Source organism: Acipenser ruthenus, chromosome 18 (genome assembly GCF_902713425.1).
Source record: "Acipenser ruthenus chromosome 18, fAciRut3.2 maternal haplotype, whole genome shotgun sequence".
Lineage (NCBI taxonomy): Eukaryota > Metazoa > Chordata > Actinopteri > Acipenseriformes > Acipenseridae > Acipenser > Acipenser ruthenus.
Window position 1 is genome coordinate 13,864,304 of NC_081206.1, and position 26,606 is coordinate 13,890,909.

Below are 26,606 nucleotides of genomic sequence, written 5' to 3' on the forward strand. Positions count from 1 at the left end.
CACCATGCAGCCACCTCAGAACTACAGCGTCAGAGGACAACGCAGCTCTGGGCAGTTTACAGGCAAACCCGCAGGCGCTATGCATTTAACATTTAATCATAATGTGATGTGATATCATTTTCATTTTCATTTAGAAACAAAGAAGTGTGACTAAGGTTGTCTCAAATGCCTCTTGTTTAACTGGGACAGCCGCTTATTCTTATATCTCCCGAGGTGTCCCGATAAAGCGGTATTTAATGTTAGATTTTGAAATGTCACATTTTTCAATTTGTTTTTTCTAATTATATGGAAAACTACAAAGCGGTATGTAATTCAATATGTTAATGTAACATTATTCAGCAGGTTTCATTCGACTTCATGAATTGAAATTTATTAATTCTATAGGGTGATGCAAATTTTTTGGCCACAGCTGTACATTAGGTTAAAGGTCATTCATGGTAATTTCCCCTGGAGAGTGAAATAGTCCCCATCCCTTCAGGGTCTGCTTAGTAATCAATGACACTGCAGTGCCACAGATTTCCTGCAAGGCAAGAAAACTGGGAACCTTCTTTGACCTAGCGTAATACAAGATGTCATGTTACAAAATTAAAATACAATTCAAAACTGCACATTGAGACCTATATAGCGAGTGGTAGTACACAAGAGGTCAGATTTATGAAAGTATTTTGTAAGATCGTGTTTTGAAAGATATGCTGGGGAGAATAGCAAAGAGCAGAAAAAGCCATTAAACTCAGGTAGCGATTAATCGCTGTAGAAATTCATTTTCTGAACCATCGAAGGCCACTTGTCCTGCGAGCCCTGGTACTGAAGCAGCCTTCTGTGGAGCAGGCTCGAGCTGCTGGGACTCACTCACCTGCTGTCATGGAAAGATTTGAGTTTCGGTTGCAGCAGAACAAACAGGACCACGAGCAGGAGGATGAGGGCCACAGAGCTTGCGGTCGTGGCGACAATGGAGAGTGTGGGCACCTCCAGGGACGAGCGCTGGTCTTTATCTAGAGGAGACAGGAGGACAAAACCTTTAACATTCCTGCACATCTCACATTGACAAAGGAAAGAGTTTCATCAGCTCTATCCATGTGTCTACAGACACACACCAGCTAAATCAGGTCCATCTACACCCAAAAGGTGTGCCAGCAACTGGTACACTGACACACACACAGAATATTTCAAGTAAAAACAATAAAAACCTCTTGTTCTACTCTGATAAATATCCACTGACAAGGCAAACACAAAGGCTAGGTAAGAGAAGAGTGATTGGGTGCAGCAGAAGAACATGTCATTTCTTTAGAGCTGGTCTACCTTTCATAAAACAAATAATTACCAGCATTTGTTTAAAAAAAAGTCTTGGGTAGAGTACATGTCAATGGCACTGCTTTATGTTTGAAGTGTCTTAATATTTCTGGAGCCTTGACAAGTAAATAAATAATTGTACCAAAACAGATGCATATTACTCATTACAAAACAACCACCTTGCCTTGACTGAATTAACATTCAGTGTTAATGACTATGGTGTAGTTGCCTCCTTGAATAAGAGCTACCACTCTGACGGACAAAAGCATGAGAACAGCATCACCTGTCAACCTGGTGAGAGACACAGGAAGACCAGGGTAGAACTAAAACCAATGGTCTCGCCTGTCTGGAGAGAACGAATGCTGAAACACCATATCTATCTCTCTCAATGTGTTAAAGGGAAGCCTATTCTTTAAAAGAAGTTTCAGACTCGGCTCTGAACTTGTGAATGGATGCAGAGCAGCAGTATTAACCCCCTCAATGGCCTGGCAAAACAAAGTTTTAAATAGAAGACAAACAATGTCCTTCCATTTATTACCAAAACCACCAAATGTAAATGGTCAGTGTCTTGAATATTTTTGCAATTATATTACGTGTTTGTCAAGGTCTTCCTGGTTTCCTCTCTGCTATGTGAAAGACAGGGACTGTGTGTAGTAATGCAACGGTTAGGATTTCCTCTAACAGAAACTGAACCGACATTCACAGAAAATTCAAAACTGAACGACACCAACAAAAGAGAAAAAAACAACTGAAACTGAATTTTTGTACAATGAAACAGCGTTGGAAATCTCCGCACGAAGTGACTGCACTTTTGGAAGCTCATCACACACATCACTGCATGTGGACGGTTCATATTAACATAAATCAAAAGTTATGACAAGACTTCCCTGACTGATTCTGACAGCCCTTAGTAGGGATAACCATGGCTTCATACTTAGTCTGTGTTCAGATGTCTAGGGCTGTTTTCATATGCAAACACTCAGCCTGGGTACCCTAACTTAAATCTTTTGTTTAAAAAAATGCATCCTCAGAAGTGAAAAGCTGAACCTGGAAGTTTAACATATATATACATATATTTTTTAAGTTTGTCGCGATTGTTAAATTACTCTGTGTAACCTCCAATACAAAATTAAATATGGTAAACAGACTAAAACAGCCAAATGCAAAAGTACTGAAAGAAAACAGAAGTATTGAAATGAGTTTTGTTTGTCTGATTACTTTGTTGCTGCATTCTAAATCAGCATATTATGCAGCTGCAGCTCTACTCACACGGGATCTGCCGCTTGTAGCCGACCACAGCGACAATGGCGGACCGGGAAAATAATAAATACAAAAAATGAATATTTATTAGTATTGTGTCTAATCGTCTCCTACATTGGTATGAGTGATGCAATAACACTGTATTGAGTTTCACAGTTAAAAACTACAACATGTGTGTAATAATGGTATGTCCTGTTCCCTTGACTGCACAAATGTAATGTTTTTTTTGTTTTTTTTAAACTCTCATTTCGGTTTTACCGAAAACAAACCGATCATGACTGACTTGCATCTCTAGCAGTTGAGGTGCTTTCATCCCAAGCATGCCCCGTCCAAGCATCAGCGTCCCGCACAACAGTATCTTTCATACAATACTGTACATCTTATGGAGGCTTTCACAACGGCTGCGTAGTGCAAAACACACAGCGCCTAAAAAAGACTGTGCTTTCACAACCGCTGTGTAGTGTAAAACACAGTGTCTAAAAAAGACTGTGCTTTCACAACGGCTACGTAGTGTAAAACACACTGTGTCTAAAAAAGACTGTGCTTTCACAGCCACTGCGTAGTGTAAAACACACAGCGCCTAAAAAAGACTGCTTTCACAACGGCTGCATAGTGTAAAATACAGTGTCTAAAAAAGACTGCTTTCACAACCGCTGCTTAGTGTAAAACACAGTGTCTAAAAAAGACTGTGCTTTCACAACCACTGCGTAGTGTAAAACACAGTGTCTAAAAAAGACTGTGCTTTCACAGCCGCTGCGTAGTGTAAAACACACAGCGTCTAAAAAAGACTGTGCTTTTACAACCGCTGTGTAGTGTAAAACACACTGTGTCTAAAAAATACTTTGTCCATATTTATCTGTGGGTGTCCAAAGTCAACTTACTTATTTAACCAATAAATAAATATCAGCATGGTGAATAATCGACCAGCAACAGGTAGGAAGCGTTCAAACTATTTTATACATAAAGATAATGGTCATTGCTGTGACTGTATGTCTGGGTGTCAAATAGGAAGGCACTTCACTTTTAACAGTGAAGAAGTACGGTAAAGAAAGACTGCTCTACAGTGAGGCAAAGACAACAAGACTCAAAACCACTAACAAAATGTAGAATGCATACTCAATAATTATAACATATTCCCATTTTTATTTTATATTTCTGAAAAATACATAGCACTTTATTAATGAGTAGGGGTCTACCTAAATCGTGATTGTGTGGAAATCATGAAATTGAGGGATCACTGCGAAACTCACCTCTTTTAGGGGTCAATGCATACCGGACAAGTACAGAGAAAAAAAACACTCATTTAAATGAACTACTGCACAACGCAAGCGACGCAGACTACGTATCTTCCTTCTATAATAAGCTTTTTTTATTCCTTCACTGTCCTGTGTGCATTGCACTTAGGCAAAAAATGACAGCCTATCAGTGCATCTGTACTGGTAATTTTCTGTGACCTGTACTGCACAGTAGCGGGTGGGACAAAGTCAGTGCTGCATTGTTTAGATTCAGGTTGCCAAAATATAGTTTTCATCATTGGAGGTAAAATACCAGAAACGGATGACAAAGCAAAAGTATATTTCGGCTGATGAACGTGTCAAGATATTTCCCAAAGAAACTGTACATGCAGATGGAGGTAAGGCCTGCGGTGGGTGGGACATGCCTTCATTACAGCCGCGTTTAATGGGGAATGGGATTGGCACTTAACTATTTCAAACGTCTGTATCTCCCGTTCCACATGTCCAAAAGTGCAAGTCATATGAAAGCTCAATACTTTCGGAATGTCCCCCCCCCCCCCACCCACCCCCGTGTGTGTGTGTGTATGTGTGTGTGTGTGTGTGTGTGTGTGTGACTGCGTGCAGCTGCAGAGCAGGAGATGACGATTGAGACAAGATACTGAACAGACATCTGAGATACTCCTTATTTATTTACCCCAATCTTACCCCAATTTTATTTGATGTCCTGTTTTGAAAATGTTTTCTAGACGGAGATGAAAGTAATCTAAATGACCTGCCTGCATCGGATTTTATTAAGGTGTCGTGTCAATATGATCATTATTTTTTTATTGTTATTATTAGTTTCTCTGTTTTCTTTGTTTCTGTATGTGTTAAAAATGATGGATAATTATTTCGCTTTAGTCATTTATCTGTGTTTTATTGGTAGGAGTTTTTTTGTTTTTGTTTTACCAATACAGTATTCGCAAGTTTCTTCTTTTTGAATAAAAAAATAAATTAAATACTCATCATCTTGTTTGGCAGTTTCAGTTGTCTTACAGCTGGTCTGCATCCGCCATTTTGGCTCTTTTTTGTAAAATACATGCATCACAATACATTTTTCTATTTTTTTTTGGAGGCGTGGCTTACGTGATAAAAATATAATATATCCCACAACAAAACATATTATGGAAAGATCTACTTAATGCCTTTCTGTTGATATATTGGGTTTTTATTTCTGATTTACAGTTACCAAACTACAAGCGCGAAAACAGAAAGTTGTCATATTCATGCCTAATTATTGTCATTCTGCGTAGGCAAAAGGGTTAAATACGACTGCAGCAATTATTATTATTATTTTTTTTATTTATTAACAATACAAATTTACCAAAAATAATAAGCAGTATTGATATCAACGTACAATACATATCATATATCATTATACATATACATATCCTAACTCATATAATGTTGAGAAAAAAAAAAAAAAAAACGGTATGGGGCTCAAATATTCTTGCTCGCCCCGGGCACTAAAATACGATCCAGCACAGACACCTCGCTAAAATACCTAGTCACGGTTCTGTCAGTAATACAGGTACGATCCAGCACAGCCACCTCACTTCAAACAGACTGCTGCTTGCTTTTTAAAACGCAGTTAGAATTCTAGACCCGAATAGGCACGTTTTCTTTCTTTTGACTCGGTACTAATAAAATTAATTATTGGATGGGACAAATAACATGACAATGAATGTGCTGCATAAATATATTGCTTTTATTAAAGAATGCCATATGCCCTTGGGTAACCGAGTTTTGAAACTGTTTCTAATCAATTTCCACATCTGTATAACTTGGCAAAGCTTTGCCTTACACTTCCAACCAATGCAGTGGATGCTGACGTGCAGTCTCAATGTATGGGCAAGTCCACACCAGACAGAGAATGTTGGCAGCACCTGCTGGGGGATGTTGCATGCTTGCCTTTAACACATGACAGCACTCTGTTTCAGTAAGGAAGCAAGTACCACTATTTTTAGGCTTTTATAGTGCTCTGAAATATTGTCTACTTAGGTTTATTTAATGTTTAAACAGGTCAGCGAAGTCCTAATTCCATAACCTACCCGTGAAACATATGTAAATTTACTGCGATTTAAGTAGACCCCTAGTAATGAGTTATCATGAGATAGTACTGCTGTTACAGTGCTTAGTGCTGATAGATATAACAATATAACTTTAAGAAGATGTTGTGTTCGGTGATTGAAAACTTGTCTGCGTCAAAATACACCAGATGTCGACACGCTTGCTGTGAAAAGACCTTAAATCAGCATTTTCAAAAGCTAAGGTATTCATTGCATACAGTTTTTCCATCCCACTTTACGAAACCGGCTTCACTGTAGAGATTTGTCATGATAAGTACAGTAAATAGACACCCCATATTATTTACTTTAATATGACACGTCTCTGCAGAACACATGTTCACAACATTTAGAGTTTATCAGAGCAAAAACTGCAACGAGACTCTGACAAGCAGTATTTAAGCTTTGCCTTGCCTTATGCCCTCTTGCTCTACTCTCTCTACTGTATATCCCTGCTATGGCAACACAAAGGCAAGGTAAAAGCAGAGTGAGAGGCAGCAGCACTGACCCTGGCCGAGCCTGCAGCTGATCTCCGTGGCAGTGTTCCACTCTCCGTTCTCGCAGGTTAGGTATTTGTAATCCTCCTTCAGCGTGTAGCCCTCGTCGCAGAAATACTCGATCACAGTGCCCTCCGTCAGCTGGAGGCAAGGTGAGGGGTGGCATTTGTACCCCCCGTTCTCCGGCTCAAACGGCGGCTGACACCCTGTGAAACAAACACAAAGAAAGTCAGAAAGCGCCCAGCGGGGGAAGACTTTGAGGACTGTATTGGTGGCATAATGCAACTTGGAGACAGTGGGTTAACTTTGTCTAATAGCATGTTTTCTTCAGAAAGCAACAATATGTATTTTTGGAGGATTCAGTTTCAAGAACACCTCAATACTTCATTCCACTGCTCCAGAATACAAGTGCATGATTTAGTATTATTATTCAGAGGTGCTTGGAAAGCTTTTGAATAGAAGTCATTAAACACATACATGCTCCAACACAGTCTCCGATGAGAGAGAGAGAGAGAGAGAGAGAGAGAGAGAGAGAGAGAGAGAGAGAGAGAGAGAGATCCCCCAATTCAAAAAACAAATGGCAGAGTTTAACCTCCTCTCCAATTCGAGTAAAATCCCCATCCTTCTAGGAGAGGAGGAGCGAACTGCAAATCTAGCAGCACAGTATGTGTCTGCCTGCCACAACCTGAGGGACAGTGTGTGACACCCTGCATGCACGACCATGGGTTACTGGTGATGAGGAGGGAGGGAGGGAGGGAGTTATATTGTTCAAAGGGAAGGGAACAATGTTTTTTTTGTGTTTGTTATGTTCTGTAATTGTATTTCTGTTTTATTATTTCTGTTTTGTATTATAAAAGCTTTGGCAATACCTGAGCGCTCTCATCATGCCAATAAAGCATTTTTGAATTTGAATTTGAATTTGAATTTGAGAGAGAATATAGCGCATTAGAACAACACTGTACAGAAGCCTTACAGCAGGGGTTCCTAGGGGTAGCACATTCTCTCAAGCTGCTGTTAGACACTTGGGGTTATTTTGAATGCAACATTGATGCACTTGTGCCTGCGCTAACAGTATGTACCATTATATAACAGAAGGGGCTGATTTTAAGGAGAGCAAAATAGGCAATTACATTAAGGCACTATAATTATAACACTAAAAAAATAAAGAAAAAAGAAATAAATGCAGGATTGCTGCCAATGTATGGTTTTGTTCTTGATATGTTCTTCCCCCTACATAAATAAAACAAACAAACCACAGCTTCCCTTTCCAGGCAGGTTTATGTTTCTTTTGCAGTCAGACAGTGTAACCCGAGTACAGTACGGAGCGGCTTCTCAAACACCTGAGATTTGACTCTGAACGTAATGAAAGCAGCAGTACTTTCACCAGTACAAGCAAACTCTCTCACTAACGGGATCAAAACCGAAACACAAATGCTGAGCGGGGGTCCTCAGTCACAATGCCTAATGTCATGTGGGCCTTAGCCAAGAAAGTGTGGGAAACCCTGCCTTACGGTATGTGGGAGATTTGAAAGCTTTATGGTAAGAAAACGGTCTCACCAGGCAGGTCCCTGGGCATGCACTTGATCTGCATACAACGGAGCTGCTCTCATTCTTTCAACATCTTCAACCTTGAGGAAGTGAACATGGAAAGACTAGGCATCAGCAGCCCAATGGCAGGGGCAATGGGAATCCAGACGCATGAACCTTACTGCACAAATAGCTTCCTGCCGTCCAAACCCTTTGGAGATTCCGAAGCCCAACGGAAATCTCTGATTCACTGCTTCAAGTCATACGATTAAAAACAGATTCACTGCTTCAAGTCATAAGATTAAAAACGGATTCACTGCTTCAAGTCATAAGATTAAAAACGGATTCACTGCTTCAAGTTATACGATTAAAAACGGATTCACTGCTTCCAGTCATACGATTAAAAACGTTTTACAGAACTTTGCACTTTACACTCCCGCCTCAAATTAAAAGTACAGTTTAGTTACAGCACAATAAAATCCAGGTGTCTGCACGCAGTAATAAAATATTGGCAATAAAAGCTGAGAGATAGATGACACTTCAGTTATTTTTGTATTCTCAGAGCAGTCCACTACCTGGGTAAAAGTATAGTACAGTCTTTAGTCACATTCTTGAGCTCACCAAGTAATGGACAGCTTTACTCTGGGTAGGAGTTTCGTAAAGACCAAACGAGGAAAGATGGGGTAGTAATGGGGTTCTGGGTTAAGCAGAGATTAATAGATATCTATCTACAGTATGATTTGCTTAAAAAAAAGACCAAATGCAATATTACAAAATCGGACTGCCAACTGCCATTAGATTCAAATCATTGATTCCTACCACCAGAAGTTCCCTGGCAGGCTGTATCCTCTATAGCTGTCACTACTAAAGCTGCCATGATGCACAGTTTTCAGCCTGCTCTCTTTACAAAGTACTCTCTCTCAAGGTTCAGTCGCTCAGTCCTGTACCCATTCAAATGGATCTCGGGATGTCAGCAGTTCATGGGTGCTAGATATATAGAAGCATAGACATCATGCAATTGAACACTTAGAAATGAAAAACTCCACATGTGTACAGTAAAACCCTGCTAAAGGTTGCCTCATTCAGGCTACTTCTGCACAGACCTGGCTTAGTTACGTTGACAGCAATATAAAACAAAATGCCCAAAAAGCATTTAATAATGTGTCACCATGACATAGATTCCAATACCATCAAAAACGTACATTTCCCACAAGAGTTATTCAGTGGATTTCAAAGTGTTAGCACCTATTGTAGCCTGTAATGGATAATTACAGCACACAGAAAACCACCAGCTGAAGAGAGCAGGCTTCAGAAAATGACAGCATGGGCTGTGTTTGGAAAATAACATCCAGCTGTACGAGTCAGGAATCGTTACAGGCACACTGTGGTAGGACAACACTGCTGCTCAACACCACTGATCCAATCTCCAATGCCATGTACGAAAGGACTGGAAGGGTTGGGGATAACCACTCTTGCAAGTTATAGGAGGTGATAAAGTGCTCTATTTAATCCTCTACAGTAACCACTTGCATCGTTTTTACAGCCTGAACATGGTGGAAGATTCCCAGCAGCTTTTAGTTTAAAGGTTGTTTCTTATTGAAAAATAAGAAACAACCTTTTTCTCCTGTAAAAGGGCTACTGTGTTACTGTGAAGTGCCCCTGCTGTGCCCCTGGTTCAGAGCTCCCCTGTGGCCTTCTCAGCTTCTCTGAGAATGAACAGCTCCATTGTTCTGTAGCCCCAGTGTAACTGTATCCTGCAGATACACCAGAAGGGAGACCCAGGGGGTCCCACTGCTACAATCCAAAAGATACTGCTTCCGGATAGTCCTGCCCTGGTTTCTGATTTATATCGATCATGAAGCTGCAGCACTGGAGCAAACTAATGCACTGTATAGAACTGTACACTATTACAGATTGTCACAGTGACCTATTGGTTAGAGCCGAGGGACTGGAGGGAAACATTATGAGCAGCAATTTGTTATTATTGTTGTACCCATATACATTTAGGAATGTTGGTGAGTTTAAAAAAAAAAAAAAACACTTCCTGCAAGCTCTGGAAAAACAAAGTCATTACTTTGGTATTCAATTGAAAACAAAATAGATTAGCTTGTATTTCCTAAGAGCAGGAGCAACGCAAGTGAACAGGCTCCTGAAGGAAGTGCAGTCAGCAGTGACTCAGAGACAGGCTGCTTTCCTAGAACACAAGCTGTGGCCTGGAACATTGTACCAGATTGGAAAGATACAGGAGCCTGGTCACCAAGAAATCAGCTTGAAGTTTGCGCAGCAGCAGGATCTTGCGCTATACCCTCTGGGCCACAGGCAGCCAACGGAGCAGGAGGGATATCTGATGTGCCTGAAGACGGTTTCTGGAAGACTTTCCAGTAATCCAGCCACAAAGACACAAGAGTGCATCTGCAGGGGCAGGGTCTAGAGAGGGTCTGGGAAGCTGTGTGGGAGACTAAGCTATAGCAGATCTAGCCATTTTGGGTCAATCACATGGACACATGTAGCCTGCAGTTTTAAGTACCTTAAATAGTCTCCAAGATATGTTGCAGCAGCTTTGTACTGTGAGATTACTGCCAGAAAGGGTATATTTTTATTGGATACTCAATATAAGACAATCCAAGATAATCATATAATACAGTTCTGTACCAAATGTGAAGCAGATGGACGGGCAGCAGCTCCAGATTCAGATAGGCTCAATAGCTTGAGCTAAAGTATGTCCAGACCAGGTTTAATCATAATTGAAGTGCTCTACAAACAAACAAACTGGGTACCCCAGATAGCACAATGTATCTTGTCTTTTTGCAAAGGCTTGTGCTAAAGAGTTTCCACCATAGGAATAAAGAAACCCATGTCATTTACAGTATGAGGAACTGGAAATGTGTGACTGAAGATCACAGGTTTAAAAAAACTGTGAGTTTTCACTTCCACTGCCAAGACACCACTAGGGATGACCCTACTGTAAATGTGGGCATGAACACATACAGCGCTTTCATCACAGGCACCGAGCGCAACAACGGATAATAGGGATGCAAGTCACTATGATTGGTTTGATTTTTATCAACTTTTTCAGCTGTTTTTGACGTCGAATCGCCTTTCGGTAAAACTGAAATGAAAGTTTAGTGCATTTGTGCAGCCAAGGGAACAGGACATACCATTATTACACACATACCATTTTTTCAGCTGTGACAAATAAGCTCAATACAGTGGTACTGCATAACTCATACCAATGTACAGGGTGTCCACAAAGTCCTGTTACCTCCATGTTTTTGTTTTTCTACAGTGCACTGATCAACAACTGAAAAATGTGGAAGAATGATAGCTGTATTTAGAAGTACTTAATTGCATTCGGTACAAGTATTTAACTGTATTTAGACGTCCAGAAGATCGATGCGACCGTCACCATTTTCAGGGCAGATAATGATCCATCGCCATGTTCGGTGCCACATCTTCTGTATGGAGGCGAAATGCATCTTTGACAGCTTGTTTCAGCTCCCCGTAGTCTCAGATCGCTGGATGGAGTGACAAGGTGAAATGCATCTTTGACAGCTTGTTTCAGCTCCCCGTAGTCTCAGATCGCTGGATGGAGTGACAAGGTGAAATGCATCTCTGACAGCTTGTTTCAGGGAAGTCTTGTCATAACTTTTCATTTATGCTACCATATTCAGATTATTAAGGGATGTTAATATGAACCGTCTGCATGCAGCAAAGTGTGTGATGAGCTCCTGAAAATGCAGCCGCTTCGTGCTGAGAATGTCAACGCTTTCACTGTACAAAAAAAACAAACTAAAACCAAATTTTTTCTCTTTTGTCAGTATCGTTCGATTTGGAATTTTATGCAAATGTCAGTTTCGGTTTGATTTCGGACTGGGAAAATCATAACGGTTGCATCCCTAAGTGATACTCCTTGTGTAATACAGATCACAGCTACAGTGTTCAAAATGTGATACTCCTTGTGTAACACAGATCACAGCTCCAGCGTTCAAAATGTGATACTCCTTGTGCAATACAGATCACAGCTACAGCGTTCAAAATGTGCAGTACGGCAGGCTGAATACAGGAAAGAAATGCAACCAGAACTTAGACTAGTACAGAGACATCAAATGTATTGCTGTACACCCTGGACTATGTGCTCACCACACAATGGTTTCGAGAGGAAAACTACCTTTTTTTGTGAAGAAACTTCAACTCTATGGCAAACATTTGGACAAGTCTTTCTCAATGTCTTCACTTTTCTCATAAAGTCAGTAGTGGATCCCTGTGAAAAAATTCTGCCTCCAGTTATCTACACAATGGGACCCTTTTCTAACACAAATAACACTAATATCAAAGAGTTGACCCTTTAAGGACTGGGATCGTGTTAACACGATTATACTGAAGTGGGCTTCTAGGATCGTGATCATGTAAACACAGTAAAAAGCACTTTGTTTTGATGACTTACAGGGCCACTGTACTCTGCAGTACAGGCTTGAAACACATGTCATATTTTGTTCTTCGTGTGACGTCACTGAGAGGGGGATTTAGTGTAAAAAGGGTGGAGACAGTTTATAGCAGCCAGGCAGAAACAAAAGGTCACAGGAACTTGTTTAGAGCTAATAAAAAAAGGGGAAACACTGTAAATCTGATGTATTTGACTTCTAATTATATTAGAACATTAATTCTGTCTCATGTGTTTTAACATTTATAAATATCAATTAGTGGATATAAGCATAAATGTATCAGGTACATTTTTTCCCTTATTACTGATAATAATAAAATGAATAACTATTATTTTATTTATAAATATTTATTTTGAGAAAATAAATTGAGAGTAGTGTCCATTATTGCTTAAGACCCTGAGAATAAATGTGTATTATGTCATTGCAATCACTCAGATTAAACAATGTCTTGTAATTTGCCCAAACATCAATATTTTTCAACAAAACCTTCAGAAAGTATTGCAAGGTCCCTCGGGTCATAGAATAACGTGTTTTTATACATGTATCTCTAGGCAGAATACATAATTAAAAAAAATATATATTGTGTTTGTAACAGGGTGAAGTGTTATATGTGCGGGTAGTCACTGGAAAATACTGACAGACACAGAGCATTGGTGTTGATATGCCGCTCAGGCGCGCAGATTTAATTTTAACACCGAGCTGACACTAGGGTACCAGCGATGGTAGACCTCGTGTCACATTTAATAAAGCAATAAAAACAAAGAAACAAAAGCTAAAAATAAAAGTTTGCCACACAAAATGACAAGCGCTAGTCCCACTAAAAGGAACATCCCGCTCCAGGAACCTACTACTCTACGGTAACACTCTCGTTTTGGGATCCACCTCCCCTAAGCTGACCTACTTCTGTTGTGTTATTTCTGAAGTCCTGGCCTCCCAGCGACTCCGGGCCATTCTGACGGTCCTGGCTGGGCAGTCGCCTTCACAGGCCCCGTCTTGCAGTTAAAGGGCTCCGTAGTAGTTGTTCCCGCAGAGCGGACGCTTCCCTCCTGGATGTAAACAAACGCTCACTCAGCGCCCGTCTGTACAGCAATGGCCTTGCAGCAGCCCTGAGCTGTAGCGCAGCCGCTTTTTGAGCTCTGCGCAGCATCCCCAGGCACGCCCCCCAGCCAATCCAGACCTCCCGATCACTTTAGCGCAGGACGAGCCTGCCACTCAACTGGTTGCTTAGCAACGCATCTCCAACTGCGCGTCGCAGCTGATTTTCTACAGGCACACACTTGCGCAGGAACCAGCGACCCGGTTCCCTGTCACAGTGTTAAAAAAAGTGAAAGGTTATATGGTTTCTGAACTACTTTATAATGTTCCCCAGAGTGTTCTGAAAAAAGGACACCAATTCCAGGATGCTCCTGTAAAAAACCTTTAGTGAATTTTTATAGGAAGAGAGTCAACTACAGCCAAAAAACGGCTGGTCCTGGGGGAGCATCCTAATGGTTAAAAAGGAATTGCATGTCAACCAATCCTATGACGCTGACAGGATGGATGCACAGATGCAACAGTTTGTAAATCCACAATGCTTGCAATCAGTGAGCAGAGTGGGTTAATCATCCCTTCCCAGTTCTTGAGACTGGCTGAAAACATCCTCTTTTAAGAGTACAAACAGGTTGTCCATTGTGTTGCTATCATTAAAAAAAAGGGAATTAAATAAAACTGCATTTACTACTCAATAGAGAGTAACTCAATGTGAAATAGCTGCAGGCAGAGAAGCACTTGACAAAAATATTGCAATAAATGCAGTTGTATTGTGTAGGCCTATGTCTTTCTAACCCTACACAGTCAACTCTGAGACATTGTGAACATTATTTTTAAAAAATCACCTTTGTGGGACTAACTGCAAACTAAGTGGATTTTTTTTAACACTAAGAAATAAATGTTTGCAGTATATATATTTTTTGGCTTTGACGATAGATCCCTAGAACAAAGGTGCATACATTGGGGGGAAAAACATGGCTGAGTATAGCCCAAAACAGATGAGCAATAGACAGATTTACAAATGTAAAAGTGTTTGCTGACTAAAACAGGCAAATGACTCAAAATGCTACGTGACCTTAAGCATGTTGTGAGGTTGCCCATGAAGTGGAAATTATATTTATTTTATTGCATTTGTTTTTCTGTTAAGTACCTACATCAAATAAGATAGCAAATGAGCGCAAGCCCAGTATACAATTTAAATGTAACCAGGTTACTAGACTACTGTGCAAATGCAACGACAAGAACAAAAAGATATGCTTCTTAACAACAATAACCAGTGCAATATATTACAACGGCACAACACATTGTCAAAAAATAGATGCTTTCTTACGGATATGTTTGGACATCTGAATATATTAACATAGCACTGCAAGGAAAACAAATGTTAATTGTTGATCTTTGGGAAAATGTGAAAGAATTCAAGCAGAAGTTGGTCGTGTTTCAGGAAGACATTCAGTCGCCAGACCGCTTTCATTTTCCAACTTTGAAGATGGTTATCACGCAGCCTTTCAGGGAAGAAAATTACCTTTCAATGGTATTTTTTGAGTAAGCTTACCACTGAATTCAGTGAGCGGTTTTACAAATTTAAGTTTTCTTGTTAGCAAAAAAACCCATTTGTTGTTGAACCAAGAGAATCATGGAGTAAGACTGCCAGTGCTGTGTTTCCCTGGGTAGACAGTGCTGTGTTTCCCTGGGTAGACAGTGCTGTGTGTCCCTGGGTAGACAGTGCTGTGTGTCCATGGGTAGACAGTGCTGTGTGTCCCTGGGTAGACAGTGCTGTGTGTCCCTGGGTAGACAGTGCTGTGTGTCCCTGGGTAGACAGTGCTGTGTTTCCCTGGGTAGACAGTGCTGTGTTTCCCTGGGTAGATAGAGGATCATGGAATAAGACTGCCAGTGTTGTGTGTCCCTGGGTAGACAGTGCTGTGTTTCCCTGGGTAGATAGTGCTGTGTGTCCCTGGGTAGACAGTGCTGTGTGTCCCTGGGTAGATAGAGGATCATGGAATAAGACTGCCAGTGCTGTGTGTCCCTGGGTAGACAGTGCTGTGTGTCCCTGGGTAGACAGTGCTGTGTGTCCCTGGGTAGATAGAGGATCATGGAATAAGACTGCCAGTGCTGTGTGTCCCTGGGTAGACAGTGCTGTGTGTCCCTGGGTAGACAGTGCTGTGTTTCCCTGGGTAGACAGTGCTGTGTTTCCCTGGGTAGACAGTGCTGTGATTGCCAGTGCTGTGTGTCCCTGGGTAGATAGTGCTGTGTGTCCCTGGGTAGATAGAGGATCATGGAGTAAGTCTGTCAGTGCTGTGTTTCCCTGGGTAGACAGTGCTGTGTGTCCCTGGGTAGACAGTGCTGTGTGTCCCTGGGTAGACAGTGCTGTGTGTCCCTGGGTAGACAGTGCTGTGTGTCCCTGGGTAGACAGTGCTGTGCGTCCCTGGGTAGACAGTGCTGTGCGTCCCTGGGTAGACAGTGCTGTGCGTCCCTGGGTAGACAGTGCTGTGCGTCCCTGGGTAGACAGTGCTGTGCGTCCCTGGGTAGACAGTGCTGTGCGTCCCTGGGTAGACAGTGCTGTGTTTCCCTGGGTAGATAGAGGATCATGGAATAAGACTGCCAGTGCTGTGTTTCCCAGGGTAGATGGAGGACGAGTTCAGATGGAGCTGTGTGTCCTGCATGGCAGGGACACGTTAACAGAGAAGCTTTGTTAACGTAGTGCTTGCCCCGACATGTTTCTGCTTGAATGCCGTGATCCTGAGAAATTCCCAATCTGGAGACGACTGGCTTTGGCAACATGTACAATGTTTGGATTGACGTACTCCTGTGAGGCATGCTTTTCCAAAATGAACATGATCAAAAATAAACACAGCAGACGGATAACTAATGATCCCCTGCAGCAGACCCTTCCCATTGCTACCACAGCCCACACCCCAAATTCAAAAGGGTGGTACTGGAAAAGAAGGGTCATGTTTCACACGAGACTTCAATTTTGTACATTATTTGTATTTAAAGTTTTTTAGTTATGACTTCTGCTTCATGCTTTATTTCGTGGCTTGTAAAACAGTTAAGAAAAAACAAAGCCAAACTGTTTTTTTCTATATTGGACTGATCTCCTGGCAAGCCAATCAATCACTCAAACCTTTATTTAGTATAGTGCCTTTAGCAACAAGTTGCCACAAAGCGCTTTAACATCTGCAGAACATCAAAAGATTACAATGAAAAGGCAGCTAAGAAAATGCAGTAAATACAATAAAAAATAATTTGTTGTATAAATACAAAAAATACAGTAAAAAACAACAAAAAACAGTGAAAACAACACAAACACAGAATATAAAAGACATTGACTAAAAAGTCAATTTGATAAATATGCTAAACTATAAAAATGTGTCTTCAGCCTAGTTTTAAAGATTGCTACAGTAGGAGCTTTCCTAACAGGAACGGCAATTCCTTCCACAGCTTAGAGCCATACAGCCGAACGCTCTACCTCCTGTCTTTATTTTAAAGAATTTTGGAATGGTGAAAAAATAAAGTGTGGTTAGCTGTGTGCGAATGTGTGGTCATGGACCTTGGAGGGAGGATTATATGAGGTCAGTGGTCCTTCATTGAATGATGTTGGGAACCCCTGTTTTAGACATTTCCAAACAATTATTTTCCATTTGCAGCGAATGGCAGGTATTCTTCTGCAATGAAGTCAGCTGCATTAGATTTAATTTAATCCCCTAAATTATTATTAATTAAACTCGGCAGTTACTTCAGTAGTACGTTATAAACTTCCTAATTACAGTCCCAAGTATTTCTATGCGTTCTGCTTTTACTGTTCCTCAAACTAAACCCTCTTTTCCTGCAACACCTGACCGTGCTTTAATACAAAACTCACGACACGTTTACTGCTTCTTAACACGGTAACGTCCTGAATTGCCATGTCTACTTTTTGGCTAAAGAGATATCAGCTTATCATCTAATTAGGGAAGCTGCTGTGCAATTAATAATCATTAAACTACTGACGGCTAACAATACAACCAAATCTATTACATATGGGATAGATGCAGATGAAAAAAAAAACTGGGTTGACTGAAAACCTTATTTAGGCCCCCTACGATTTCCTATTTCATTTTCTGCTGGTGTTAATACAGCAGCTCTGGACTTACAGACATTTGTATCTGATCAGCTTGTTACCGTCCTTCTCACACTTCAGTTTATTACAGACCGTCACCTTTCCAAGGGAGAGGCAGCATTTTTGACACCTAAAGCAATGGCACCTAAACCCAAAAAGTCAGTTGCAGTCTGGAGCTCTGCATAAACTATCCCCCCTCCTTCAGGTAACATAACTATTCCACATAGTGGGCGAGATGTACTGTACCAATCACCATAACCAAATAAAAACAAAGGGTTTTCAGAGTGTGTGTGCTGTGCACCCTGGAAAAAAAAACAACAAAAAAAACAACAGTATTCAATTATTTAAGTTTGGCAGATGCTTGACAGATCCCTTAACTGATTTGTTGAATACTGTAGTTCAGTGTAGTTATTAACACCAGCACAAGAGTAAATAGTGGGGTCCCGAAAAATATAGCGTTATAAGAACATAAGAAAGTTTACAAATGAGAGGAGGCCATTCAGCCCATCTTGCTCGTTTGGTTGTTAGTATCTTATTGATCCCAGAATCTCATCAAGCAGCTTCTTGTTATACATCCCCATGTGTTGCTACAACTAATTAAATAACAGACCTGTAATTTTTCTTTTCTTTGTACCAATCTGACTATTTTTTACACTTATAACTTTAAAGTCTGTTTCAAAGCACTTTTCAAAATGTCCGCTCTAGTTCACTGGAGTTTGAGATCTGTCTTCTAAATCACTGCAGGAAAAACGATAATTTATTATTATTATTATTATTTTTTTTAAAACATAACAAGTGCTCTGGCTTTTCTGTTCCATACCACATCATGATTACTGTGTTTTGAAAAGAGCTTTGAAACAGACTAGTTATAAGTGTAAAATGTTGTCTGGATGATAGCAATGAAAAGAAAAATGACAGGTACGTTATTTAAACAGTTGTAACAACATGTGGGGGACGAGGGATGTGTTTTGGAACCCCGCTACTTACTCTGTAATAAAAACCTAATTGCGGTTTAAACCAATTTTGAAATGTCAAGTTTCATAACTTACAATTACAGCATAGGAATCCATAACTTCAAAACACTTAGTAAAAAGGTTAAACTCAATGAAAGTAGACAAACGCTGACTGGTGATTTCATCCTTGTATAATAGGAAAGCCGAGTAGCATCAAAAATATGTTCACAAGGCTGGCTTGGCATGAGCAAATGTCACTATTTAAACTGCTAAATTGAAATTGCAAGCCCTTTTCCAAGTGTTCTATGTTTGAAATGTGTCATACTATAATTAAGTAATTGTTGAAATATGTAATACTATAATTAACTTGAAATGATTGTTGCGTGACAAAATGGTATTCGCTTTTCTGTTGAATTGTTCTGACTGTGGTTATATTATTATTATTATTTATTTCTTAGCAGACGCCCTTATCCAGGGCGACTTACAATTGTTACAAGATATCACATTATTTTTACATACAATTACATTATTTTTTACATACAATTACCCATTTATACAGTTGGGTTTTTACCGGAGCAATCTAGGTAAAGTACCTTGCTCAAGGGTACAGCAGCAGTGTCCCCCACCTGGGATTGAACCCACAACCCTCCGGTCAAGAGTCCAGAGCCCTAACCACTACTCCAAACTGCTAGATTGATGAATCCAGTTTTCTGTGGATTCGTTAATCAACAATATATCTGCCCGCACACCCCTTCTCTTCAAAGCCACAGGGGTTTTCTACCTTTCTTTTTTCTTTTTCTTTTTTTTAAACTGTACCCCTTCTGAAGGTTTCCGCTCAAAGTACCCCTTTACAGTTTTCATTCACTGAATGGTACCACAGTTGCAATAAAACTTTACAACATCAAAAACATTAACCTTAAGGTAAAACTAGAATAACAATGATATACTTTTTATTAAAGCCAGTATAAAATGGTCCAAATGGACTCAGTATAACTTTTGTTGCTTTGCACTTTTTGTAGACTCTCATGTTGTTTTCTTCCTTCATTTTTCTTTTGCAAGTAAGAAAAAGTATCTACTTTTGACTCCAAACAATACACAGGATAATCTGCAGGGCCGGATGGAAGGACGAGGGGGCCCTACGCTAACCCATATTTTGGGGGCCCTATGCACAGCATCTTGTGAAACGGTGTTGTAATTAACAGCCTGTAGGTAAAGCGTATCTGCAAGGACAGCTTTCAGTTCTACGTCAGATGCATGTTCACCATTTAGACCTTGCAAAACAAATACAATGTGTAATACATACTGATCTTGGGCATCAGTCGACTAGTCAGTGTGACCACTGACAAGTACTGTTTTACCGATTCCATAATCTCCTGCTTGTGATACTTGGCAACTTTAGGTATGTATTCATGTCTCAGCTGGGCTGATGAAGGAATCGCTCCACCATTTGCTACACACTGTCTGAAGAATTTACGTAAGTTTGGGTTGTCCAATTTTTTTTAAAGAAATATTTGAGCAAACAAACACCTCTGTCAGGTCAAAATGTAATGTGTTTCGTGCTTCACGGTTTTCAGTGGACTTTTGGAACAAGTAAAGCAGTTGCAGTTACAGAAGAGCTTACCTCCATCGCTGTGTAAACTCCTGCTGGATCTGCTTTACGCAATCTGCTGCAGACACATTTTTAGAGACATCCATATTCTTGTTTACAGTGTGCAGTATTTTAATTTCCCGCCTCAACTGCATATACTGTAGTCACATGGCAATCACTTCACAGCACTATGTGCATGGCGAATATTACATGCAGGCACACAGCAGAGCTATACAGTTTAGTTAATGCGATTTTTTTGTATGAAATACAAATAATAAATTATGAAAATGTATTTTATTTCTTAAAAATACATTTAAAAATTGTGGTATTGGGCTAATTTCATGATTTCCGCACAGTATATAAATGGGAGAGAAAAAAACGCATGACTTAAACCCTTCTTGCAGCCTCCTGCAATACACACATTTACCTTTACCTGCCTTTATTCTAAAATTTAAACCCCCTAATTAAAAAGGAAAGTTTCTAAAATCTAAAAGAGCCATACTGTGCACATCTGAGACAGGTGAGGTTTTTAAATTTGCCCTAAAACTGAAATAAATGAATGCGTAAAATTAGCCTGATTCATACATTTTACCCTGCAGACTGACGCCTCTGACGTAGGATTAGGGGCATATCTTTCCCAGGAGGTAGAGAGCGTGGAGCATTTGGTATTGTACATTAGCAGGAATTTGCACACAGGTTAATCTGGCCCTGATAATCTGGATGTACTGTACTCTACCAAACACCGAAAACAAATTCAACCAGATGCTACTGCTGTTACTAAAATGCTGTCACACTGAAATAAAACAAAAAACGTCAAAGTATGTGCATTGTGACTTATTTATGTTTACCGGAGAATTTATACTTGTGCTTCACCGATTAGTATTCAATTACACAATGAGTTGAAAACTGTAAAGTTCATGAGCAGCGCAGAGCTGTCCATAGGCAGTATCGGCAGACGCCCGTTTCAAAGTGGAGATCTGCTCAATCAAAATCACACAAGTACAGGTGGATGAAACTAGGTTAGACTATAACATTTGAGCTGCTAAACAAACAGGAAATATTTAGTGATAATATATTATACCATTACATCAATTCAAGATCAATATTTTCTTTTACTTTCATTAAAATGTTTGCATTTCTGAGTCATTCTGTGTACCCCCTATGACCCATAGAAGTAGCCCCAAGGGTACCCGTACCCCCTGTTGAAAACCCCAGAGTTTTCAACGTCACAGAAAAGTTGTAATGTAAACTAAGGTGCTTGAGAACAAAATCTTCAAATTAGTATCTATCAACCTTACAGTACCTACTATTTAAATACAAGCTTGCAGTTTGACAGACAACCTACAGAAAGTGTGCTTTCCCTTATGCCTTACCAGTACAACTAAAAACTGAAAAATACCTTCCTGAAAAAATGTAGTTTTACTGCTCAGGGAGCTTCACGTGGCATTAAAAAAATGTGATGTATAAACCTTCAATATAAAAATCCACTTGTGAAGATATGTTTAAAGTGCAGTTGCTACTAATGCATTTTAATGGCTACTTGACTTACAATGGTATTTTAACTGCAGCAATGAGAAAAAAGAAAAAAAAGCAACATTTCCAGTTTTGGCACCACTGTTATAAATGGCAAGCTCAGATTACAAACAAGTGTGATATCACGAACACATCCTTACGCTTTTGGGTCATTACTGTATAAAACGTATGTCGTGATAGTTTCAAGCATGGTTTATTTGGACACAGCAGCTATAAAAGACATTCCTCAATTTTATGGTATTTATTCCTTTCCATGAGGTGGTTCTGCAGCAGCTGCAGTCCTGTCTGATATAGAGCTTTCACTAACAAAAGGCTTTGGGCTGACTGAGTTTAACCATTCACTGACTTGTCTTAACATGACTCCCATATTTAGAAGTGTTTCAGATGTTCAGAATGAACTTGCAACAGAAAGGGGAGCAAACATTAGAATAGAGGCTAGCCCATCAGAATGGCTGAATCTGATACCTTTACCATCAGGTGTTGAACAAGCATTGCCTTTTATTTATCATGCCCAACAAGTCTCGTTCCAAAGCACTCTGCCAGACTTTCAATCAATTCTCATCTCCACAACCAAGATCACACTGCTTACCCTGCTGACAGCCCCCTCCCCCAGGTTACTAGGAAGCATATGCCCCACCACCCCCTCCAAGACCACAGCCACGGGAGCAGCTGCCCCTCCCCACCATCGACAGATGGGCCGCACAAATAATACCTTTTGTTTCAGTTCCCAAAGGGACAAAAGGTCAGCCAATCAGAGCTGCTGTTAACAGCTTTATCCAAATCGACCCCCGACTTTATGGATTACACTTGTAAACTCCTTGAGAGCTGGGTGCCATCCAACAAAAACCTGATGTTCGATTTCATGCACTGAAACTGGGATGGGTAAAAACCTGAGGCTCGATTTTATGCACTGAAACTGGGACAGGTAAAAACCAGAGCCTCGATTTCATGCACTGAAACTGAGATGGGTAAAAACCAGAGGCTCGATTTCATGCACTGAAACTGAGATGGGTAAAAACCAGAGGCTCGGTTTCATGCACTGAAACTGAGATGGGTAAAACCCAGAGGCTCGGTTTCACGCACTGAAACTGGGATGGGTAAAAACCTGAAGCTCGATTTCATGCACTGAAACTGGGACAGTTAAAAACCTGAGGGCACTAGATTACACCACTGATAGTTATTAAAATGTGGGTTAATAATACAAGTTGAAAACTGTTTTTGGCAGAGCTACTAGTGTAAATGATTCTCTACAGTAATCACATTACCAAATGAAGGCCTAATACAACCACAAACATGCAATTGAGGCCGATGAGCAGGAAGACTTACAGTACTGTACAAGTGGGAAATGAGCATGTACATTGTTCAAATCTAATCATTGCAGAGTGGTGTGGATTCATCTGTAAACAAAGGAAGAGACAGCACAAAAACAAAAGATATAGAAAACCGAGTTACTTAACACTAGAACCGCCAGATTTTCGAACTACCTAGAATGTTATTTGTCTAATGACGTTTCCTTTTTTGCCCAAATGCAATGCACACAGGACTGCGAAGGAATACAAAAAAAGCCTATCTACAGTGTGCAGCAGTTCATTTTAAATTTTCATTTTTTTTCTTCTCCGTACCAGTCTGGTATGCATTGGCCCCTAAAAGACCCCTCAATTTCCCGATTTCCACAAAATCGCGAATTAGGTAGACCCCTAATTATAGACCTTAGAAATTGAACAGCCAGTGTCTTCGGTACAGACTGATTTAGCAATTTAAAACACACAGTAGAATACAGCTCGACACAGCACTGTTGTCTGGCAGTTCATTTCAATGAACTCTACTATTACACTAACTCCAGTACCTTTAAAAAGAGAGTTATCTTTTGATACCAACAATTAAAATCAGTGGTATAAACAGAACACCATGCTAAGAGATTATTCAAATTGTATGCTCTGCAAATTCAGCTCATTTTCTTTCCGTATCCTCTACTGTAGCAAACTTCATGTATACGGCATAGAAATACAGATGTACTGTATGTGCACTTGACATTTAACTTACACGCACACACTGGGCTATTTATACACAACCATGTGACCAAGCTTTTTACTCTGATTGGTAGAAGAAGAGAGTGTACAGGCGACATTACCAGGAAAAAGATAAACTGTTTTCAAAACAAGATCAGCAAAATGTTTTAAGTTAGACAATACGTCTTTAAGTAGCTTGTTTCAATGATTAACAAAAGGAAAACAAATATAATCTCACTCCCTTTTGCAAACAAACTCTGGCAGTAGAAATGTCATTTTTGCCCTCAGGGATTCATGTGTTCTGGATTTAACCGGCCATGCCTCAAGTCTAATTGCTGGATTCCTGAGTGCCCCAGTACAACTGAGAGCCTCTGTGAGACACCATCACCACTGCAAAGACTGCTGGATTCCTGAGAGCCCCAGTACAACTGAGAGCCTCTGTGAGACACCATCACCACTGCAAAGACTGCTGGATTCCTGAGAGCCCCAGAACAACTGAGAGCATCCGTGAGACACCATCATCACTGCAAAGACTGCTGGATTCCTGAGAGCCCCAGAACAACTGAGAGCCTCTGTGAGACACCATCACCACTGCAAAGACTGCTGGATTCCTGAGAGCCCCAGAACAACTGAGAGCCTCTGTGAGACACCATCACCACTGCAAAGACTGCTGGATTCCTGAGTGCCCCAGTACAACTGAGAGCATCCGTGAGACACCATCATCACTGCAAAGACTGCTGGATTTCTGAGTGCTCCAGTACAACTGAAACAGAGCCTCCCTGAGACACCATCACCACTGCAAAGACTGCTGGATTCCTGAGTGCCCCAGTACAACTGAAACAGAGCCTCCCTGAGACACCATCACCACTGCAAAGACTGCTGGATTCCTGAGTGCCCCAGAACAACTGAGAGCCTCCGTGAGACACCATCACCACTGCAAAGACTGCTGGATCCCTGAGAGCCCCTGAACAACTGAGAGCCTCCCTGAGACACCATCACCACTGCAAAGACTGCTGGATTCCTGAGTGCCCCAGAACAACTGAGAGCCTCCGTGAGACACCATCACCACTGCAAAGACTGCTGGATGCCTGAGTGCCCCAGTACAAGTATCGGGATCTTCTTACACAAGCAAAACCAAATCTGTCCTTGAAAGGAAAATCTGAAATCATGTAATTAGGTTGCTAGATTCTTCCACAGTTCACCCGTATTGAAATATAGTGTTATACATCCCCACGTATTGCTACCACTGTTTAAATAACGTACCTGTAATTGATATATGTCCTCTAAATCACTGCAGGAAAAAAATAAATAAATAAACATAACAAGTGCTCTGGCGCTTCTGTTTCCGGTCCACATCATGGATCATTATTGCTGTGTTACCTTTTTGATAATGTGGGCAATAATCCTTACAGTATCAGTGCACTACAGCAGACATTTTGAAAAGAGCTTTGAAAAGAAACTACATTATTTAAACAGTTGTAACAACACGTGGGGACGTGTAACGCTATATTTAAACAGTTGTAACAACACGTGGGGACGTGTAACGCTATATTTAAACAGTTGTAACAACACGTGGGGACGTGTAACGCTATATTTGTCGGAACCTTGGTACTTACTCCAAGTTATGATTGTCATATGAAACCTCCTCCATAGCTCACAAAATGTAAACAAATGACATACAGGCTGTCTGTACTGAAAATATGCAGTACAAACCAAGCTGATATTTTCACCATGGTTCATAAGGTACTACATTTCTGAAATACCTGAACTATTTTTAGAACAGGCAGTGCTGGATACTGTATATGCAAATATCACTTAAAGGGACTGAACAAAAATAGTTAGAATAGATGGAACTGGCAAAATAAGAAGAAATAAAACACAAACATTGGGAAGCATAAATAATATGCCTGGAACTCCAAATATAGACCCACAGTAAGTATTGCATTGCTTATTACTGATACATGCGACTGATATTAACCGAAGTGTGATAATAGCAGTGATATAAGGAGCGGGTTTGACTAGAAGCTGAAACCTCCTTTTTTATTTGCTCGACATCAGATAGGAATTCTAAAACTCCTGTGTAACAATTATGAGGTGGGAGTGAACCAGTCACAGGCTTCCCCACAGTGAGTGGACTCAATTAATGAAGCATTATACAATCAAGAGAAAAGCAAACTCATTCGTTGCTAGACAATGCAACAGCATTACAAAGTGCCTGATTCTGTGTTACAGTGCAATCTCCAGTAGCACAATTAAACTGCTTCAGTCCCATAAACGTACATTGCTGGCTGTTTTCCAGCACTAGATCTCAAGGACAGATCTGTGATAAAAAGGAAGATTCTCAACCTGTGTGCATTAGAATGACAATGGATAACCAGCAAGCAGACTAGCACTAAGATTGATCTCATTCCTGAGCCGCAGGCTGTAATCACTGGAGGCATGTACTGCGCAGATCGCATCCTGTCTGGACTTGACAAACTCACTTTCAGACTCTACCCGCATTAGCAAACAGACCTCCAATGTTTGATCTAAGAAGAGCTCAGCACTGGCATCTGAGAGACAGCCAACTAATCAACATAGAACTCAAGGACCAGCTTATTCAATACAGAGAGCTCACAACTGGGATCAAATCCAGGGAGCTCAATACACATTCACTATCAAAACCTCAGCACTGGGATCTCACACCTTAAACAGGAAATTCAATACAATGTAGCATACGGTTAGACTGCTCAGTTTGCTTCAAAAACAAACATTTACAGTAAAACAAACAGGAGCCACATGTGTTCAGTAAATTGCGAGACACTATTTATTCTACAGTATGTCCAGATTTAAGAAAAAAAAGGTAAAACATGTTTCTATGTAAAGTTAATCATTATAAAACCTAATGAACCATTTCCCCTGAGCCTCAAGCTTTTAAACAGCCGCCCTCCCTTGGCAGTGGCGTCTCTTTCAGATGGTAATGAAAGGAGTGTCTCTGGAGCCCCGGGATGGTGCAAGGGGCCCAGCTGCTCCTCCACACACATGGTGAGGTGCTGGCCT

General features: G+C 40.6%; 1 protein-coding gene across 2 annotated transcripts in view; it reads right to left on the minus strand.

Annotated features, from left to right (window-relative positions):
* Positions 1–26,606, minus strand: part of LOC117422011 (sushi domain-containing protein 6-like) — a 47,623-nt gene that overhangs the window by 9,707 nt on the left and 11,310 nt on the right. For both annotated transcript variants that reach the window (XM_058991240.1, XM_058991239.1), the window contains exons 3-4: positions 6,399–6,593; positions 854–992 (exon numbers count right to left, since the gene is read on the minus strand). In XM_058991240.1, coding sequence (XP_058847223.1) covers positions 854–992; positions 6,399–6,593 — 334 coding nt within the window. The remainder of the gene's footprint in view (positions 1–853; positions 993–6,398; positions 6,594–26,606) is intronic.